The 6,176-nt window shown below is 41.6% G+C and overlaps 2 protein-coding genes across 2 annotated transcripts in view; one reads left to right on the forward strand and one right to left on the reverse strand.

The window, feature by feature from the left end:
* BROX (BRO1 domain and CAAX motif containing) overlaps positions 1–5,750 on the reverse strand; it is a 16,685-nt gene extending 10,935 nt beyond the window's left edge. Inside the window, exons 1-6 of the mRNA XM_009333667.1 lie at positions 5,549–5,750; positions 4,834–4,964; positions 3,933–4,039; positions 2,302–2,398; positions 886–981; positions 164–236 (exon numbers count right to left, since the gene is read on the reverse strand). Of these exons, the coding sequence (XP_009331942.1) occupies positions 164–236; positions 886–981; positions 2,302–2,398; positions 3,933–4,039; positions 4,834–4,964; positions 5,549–5,581 (537 nt within the window). The 5' untranslated portion in view covers positions 5,582–5,750. The remainder of the gene's footprint in view (positions 1–163; positions 237–885; positions 982–2,301; positions 2,399–3,932; positions 4,040–4,833; positions 4,965–5,548) is intronic.
* AIDA (axin interactor, dorsalization associated) overlaps positions 5,631–6,176 on the forward strand; it is a 31,775-nt gene continuing 31,229 nt past the window's right edge. The window contains exons 1-2 of the mRNA XM_009333704.1: positions 5,631–5,803; positions 5,923–6,069. Coding sequence (XP_009331979.1) covers positions 5,631–5,803; positions 5,923–6,069 — 320 coding nt within the window. The remainder of the gene's footprint in view (positions 5,804–5,922; positions 6,070–6,176) is intronic.

A 6,176-nucleotide genomic window follows, 5' to 3' on the forward strand; every position in this document is an offset into this window, starting at 1 on the left:
TAGCACAACATATTAATACCCTTCTTTTTCCTGTATCATTCAGATAGTCTCAGGTATTTGTTTATTCTGTAACCTCATCAGAAAAGCAAAGGCTTTTCTAAGACAAAAGGTCAAGTTCTTGGAGACAACTTAAAGAACGGACAGCAAAGACAGTTTTTTCTACCTTCAAGTGTTTAAAAATCCCAGCTGCTATCTTCAGGCTTCTGTGAACGTCTTTTGCTTCATCTTCTGTTATACTAAGAATATAGAATGAATCAATGACATTTTAGTTAGAAGGGACCTCTAGATGTCATTTAGTCCCACCTCCTGCTTTGGAGCAGTAGATCAGGTCAGTTATGGTTTTGTCTAGATGAATCTTGAATCCTTCAAGAATGGAAAGTCCACTAACTTTCTAAGTAACCTGTCCCACTGCTGTGCTACCCTCATGGTAAAGAAGTTTCTTACAGTGAGCAATCATTAAATAATCAAATAGAACTCACTTGAAAAAAGAAATGTAAGACTTTGTAATAACTTTCAAATAAAAGGTAGCCTCAGTGTTAAAAGCTAAAGCTTTAGAAATCTGTAGGGCTAAAAGTCAGCAGCGCTGTGACTTTGAAAATCTCAATTTTGTACCTGGACATTTAGAGCAGGACTGATGAAGCGTTTATTCACAGCGGACACTTTCTCTATACCACAGTCACATGGTACTAGTACACTTTGTTCACAGATGCAAGAAGGTATTGAAGTGCACTTGGACATCACAGCACATGAATGAAGGCAAACTGCCTCCTTGAACTCCTACTGTCTCAGCTGGACATGCACTACAGCAGTCAAAACTCAGAACCTGCTAAATTTTTTGGTGGAATATTGCTGCAATGGAATTACTAAGAAAAGAAAAACACTTACTCTTCTTTTCCAGCGAGTCTTGATGCATATTTTGTGTACCACAGAGCTACATTAAATCCCATGGAAACCAGTTCAAACACTGCATCCTGCTGGGCACTAAAGAAAGACAGACAACCCCCCCCCCCCCAACAATTTAATGCTTTCCATTTTGTTCTGACAAGCGCTCTCTGCTGATAGTTCACATAGCATAAGTCGACATTTCTCTCCATAAAATATTTTTCATTTAAGAAGTCAACAATTTCCAATTCAGAACCTCCTACTTGCTGAACTGCCTAAAAGAGACTTCAATTTTTACTTACTCCCTTTAAGAGCTCATAATTACAATTTCCCACATTCAGATGCCTACCCTTCCCATTCGGGAACTTTTATTTTAAAACAGTAACTTGAGATTTGTTTAGCTTTGGGTGTGGCTGACATTTTTCCATCTTTTTTTTTTAAATTGCACATTTTGTGGAAAGCCTTGCTCTGGAATGTCTACTTTAAAGTTGTAGCTGCTAAGTTAATAAGTCAAAGTGTATTACATCTCCCTCAAGTGAATGTTATTCCAAGTATTTATGCAACTACAGTCAAACGGCATGTGCAAATAGCAGGAAATTTCAGAAGCTAAAAACACGGTCTTTGAAAAGACTGAACTTGCAGTCACAAGCTCAGTATAGCTTAGGAAGTAGTAATCTTTAAAAAGAAAGGTGTGGGAGTGGGAAGAATAATGCGGGCACAAGAACAAGTGTGTATGACTATGAGAAAATCATCAGAAGAGAGTCCTAATCAAAGATTGTCTTTCAAGGGGAATAAATGCTTTGAGGAAGTCGAGCACTTCTTCTAGATAAAGCCTGACAAATTTGTAAGCATGGTTATACAACACAGTTACCTACAACAGCAAGAGACGACCGAATAATTCAGAAGGTTACAGATCTATATTCCTACTTAAAACAGAAGCTTTGTTTGTTTGTACCAGGAGTACATGTACTAGGAGCTTCAGAGGACAAGAGCAAAATCATTTGTACTTCAAAAAAGTCAGAAGATACCGGTCAGCCAATAGTGCTAAATGAAAAACTTTTAAACTGTAGTAATCTATGTTATCATGTACAATTCACCAATACTCTCAAAGTTGTTCTTTGTACTGCTCTAGCCAACGGTAGATATAGTTTGTAGATCAACTAAGACGCAATGGATCCTTCTACCATTATCATGCGTTATCACGCCCTTACATAAAGGCAACACATGCTTCAGAACACCTAATACAGTACGGCAATTATCAAAACCGCAAAGCAACAAGTTTTTGGAAACTGCTTTATGTTCAACATTTTGAACATACACTTTTAAGTTTTCCTTCACACCTGTGCTGGCACATGTGCATACCCATAACAGACCAGAAGAAAACAGCTCCATACCCTGTAATCATGAAAGCATACATACTTTGGAACTTGTCCTTGTAAAGTGTCTGTCCACTTGAAATTCTGAATGTATCTCAACTTGCATTCTTGGGAAGAGTCATCCAGTGAAAGGATAAAACCTATAGAATAAAAAAACGTACCAATAGGCAATCTCAAAGTAAGAAACAGGTAACGAAGGAATAGGGATCAATGAGAATATGGGTATAGATAAAGGAATGTATCTTGCTGTACCACTCGAAAACCTGTGTTACTTCCCGAGGCTTTTATTCCTCAGTATCTTGAGAACAAGACGTGGAGAAAACCAAACTGACTACTACAAGAAACTCCTTGCCCAGCAGGTTACCAATTCAACCCTGTGAGTCTTGACTGCTCAAGGAAAACCTTACAGATGTCTGCATGTCCCGTATGGCGACTAGTTGGGAGCTGGACTGACCCAGGTATGGGACAGCTGGGGCTGCTCGAGGTGAGTGAGTGACTGTCCCTGCCACCATAGTGGTAATTGGGAAATTCCAGGAAAAGCTGCCTGGTCAACAGGGAGAGGGAAAAGGGCTTGTAAGCATGGACTCACCTAGTCATCATCTCTTTTGTCTCCAGGGCTACAGGAACTTGGGTCTTTATGTCCAGCAGGCCAGAGAGCAGCAGTCAGTGGGATGAAGCTCATGCTATGGGATGTTCAAATGCTACCATATGCAGGCCCAAGGAATTTTTTAGGGAGGAGTAAGACAGGCCTCGGTCTGATCAGGTCTTACAGACTTCAAGAACTCAAGACTTGCAACAGCAGCTATTGTGGCTATAGCTCTAGGTGCTGTCACATGTTTTGAAAGACAGAAAATACTTGTTCCTTTCACACGCAGATTTTAGTGACCAAGCGTGATGCTTCCCTGAAGAAACTCTCCAGATCTTGTATGCAGCCACACAGACTGTTATCTTACCTTTATCTAGAATGTCCCATTAGCTTACACCCTCCCAGGGACTGAGGGAACTACACCAACTTAGGCTGCTTCACTTCCCATACACTGAAAGATCACATTTTCCATGAATCAGCTGATTCCTGAAAACTCAGTCCTAACAAACTTGTCTGAGCACTTGACTGCTAAGAAAGAGTTATCAGAATACTTGGAGGAGGAAGGTTTCAAGGGAACGCGTCATCATAGGTGACCATCTACTGAAAATGTAGATACTATGCTAATAAGCACTTACATATACAGCTAAGACAAGCAGCAGCAGAAGTGTAAACTTGCAACCAGTCTGTTATCTAGCATTAGACAAACCAGAAGTTTACACCGAAGAGCGACTCCTATCAACTAATTAATAGACTCAATTTACATACTTAGGGAGCAAATCACCACAATCTGAGAGACAAAGAAACATTTTCTCCTCCAGCAGGAAGCAGAATGATGTTAAAAGCAAGAGGACAGGATTGCCAACACTTAGTACTGGCAGGGTCACAAAGGACACTGAAACCTGTAGAAAGGGCCTGGTGAGCACCCATGACTGGCATCAAGCAGAGAACCCAGGAAGATATTCTCCTTCCTGAGAAGAGCAAAGCTTCTTTACAGAAGATTAGCACAATACACATTCTGAGAAGTGTCATTAAAACTCAAATTATATACGTCTTGATGTGTTAGGAGTATTGCTAATAGATGTTCCTACCTTGCAAGAGTGAGAAGTACAAGTCAGTTGCATTCTTCATAATTTCTGGATTACAGCTCGAGTCTGTAAACAGCTCCAATAGCCGTGTTCGAGATAACCTCAAATCACTGTATGAAGGGGGAAAAAAAACCAACAAACCCCTAAGAAATTCTACCCAAAAATGTGCTATTAAGAAAGTACCCACCCATGTATACCACCACCCTTTTGGCTAAGAAAGTGAACCTAAGCATTCGATTTAGCCATCTGAAGGCAAGGAAAGCATCTTTATGAGGAAGATGCCAACAAATACAGAAGAATCTTTCTTTCTCATCTGGATACATACGATTGACTCTCTAATTTAAAGTACAATCCATTTTGGACAGACAGCAATGGATAATCAGTACTCATGATCAATCTATTGTTCTAACACAAACTAAAATAACTACGCCTTTATCTACCAAGAGGTTGGGTGCAGGGGGAGGGCAGAGAAATAACAAGCAGGAACATTCTTCAACATTAGGACAGGATGAGCATATGAGGAGATAAGAATAGATCTGCAGAATAAGCTGAGATCTCTTTTCATTATATTCCTATCCACAATAGAACATTCGTGTCTTATTCGCTTATGGAAATTACTTTAAGTAATCTTTTGCAGAAGAATGCACAGTCATCAGAAAGACAATGAAATGTTTAGTCTTCTGCCTCTGCATTATTATAATAGGCCTTGCTATACACTCAGAGACTTGAAAACTGGATAATTCATTCTTTGTCACTAAATGTTCAGCGTTATTGGTGTCTTACTGTCTCCCAGCCTACACGTTTCTAGTCATCTTCAGAACAAAAATTGAAGAGCAACCGTTACTTTTAAGGATGTCCTCCAAACTGTGAGAGACAGAGTGAATTTAATCACAAGTACGCTTACTTGCAAACCTTTGTTGCAGCTGGAGTGCTAGCTACCCCATAAAAATTGAATGAAACGGGAGCTGTAGCCTTCAAAGGGTTGCGGTGAAACCAGTGGGTCATCTTCTTCCTGTGGTGTCGATTATGCCAAATCTAAGGTGTGGAAAGAAAGGAACAGCTGTAGGAACAGGTACAACGGAGGTGTTACACGTCATGCTCCTCAGCTCTCAAAAATATATTCCAAATGTAAACAATTAGGAAAGAAATTAATGTGCAAAGTTGTATATAATTACACAGAAGACATTAAGGTTTTTTTTCCCCATTTGAAACACTAAGTTTTCATACACCTTGTCTTCATCATCCACATGCTTGGTTTGACAACTTCACCCTGTTGAAATACGTATTTTTTCTGAGGCAACTACTTTAAGCAGAACAAAAAGCTATAACCGTCTTTGTTCTATATTACTGTATACTTTCTTATTCGAAAAAACACAGCTGTTACCTGCTGCATAAGGCTGAATAATTCCCATGTCATTTACAGGTATATCTCAATTCACTGAGGTCATTATATTGCGTCTGGTAAATCTATTAGTAGCTTTTCTTGCGGCCCCACTGACACAGATGAAACCGTGATTACACAGTAACGCTTGCTGAAAACATGGATATATTTACATACGTGCAACAGACCTGGAAATTTGGCAGAGTACTGCTAAAACAGACCGTCTTTTCTCTTTTACCTCAATTTCAGAGAGCACACGTAACGTAAGCATTCCAAGGAGACCCTTTTACAAGCTTTCAACAGCGGTGCGTGGTGGGAGGATGAAACAGAGCGGGCACACGCTGAAACAAGGGAGGTCTGCACTGGACACAAGGAGAAGCTTCTTCGCCGTGAGGAGAGTCAAACTGAGGAACGAGCTGCCCAAAGAGCGCGTGCGGTCTCCATCCTCAAAGGCTTTCGAGACCTCAGCGGATAAAGCCCTGCGCCACCTGGTGTGACCTCAGAGCCGGCCCTGCTCTGAGCAGGACGCCGGAGTAGGGACCCTCCAAGACCTCCATCACCTTACGATCCTCTCTGAATCGCTTACGTTCACCATTGTAAAACGCTTTGCAGCTTTGCTGACGAAAGGAGATCTGCCAAGCAGCGACCCCCTGCCACCGGCCGGGGCTTCCTGACCGAGCAGGTGGCTCGTCTGTCATGTCAGCACCTGTCACGACACCTGCACCCACCTGCGCAGCAGCGCGTCTGCACAGAGGAGAGGTGCCGTCACACGGCTCAGTCGCACCCGAGGCGGGGGGCAGTTTGACAGGCACTTAACGAGAGCTCTTCCGTGCCCGAACCGCCTTTACCGCCCCCCGCACCCGACA

Source organism: Pygoscelis adeliae, unplaced genomic scaffold (assembly GCF_000699105.1).
Source record: "Pygoscelis adeliae isolate BGI_AS28 unplaced genomic scaffold, ASM69910v1 Scaffold1, whole genome shotgun sequence".
Taxonomy (NCBI): domain Eukaryota; kingdom Metazoa; phylum Chordata; class Aves; order Sphenisciformes; family Spheniscidae; genus Pygoscelis; species Pygoscelis adeliae.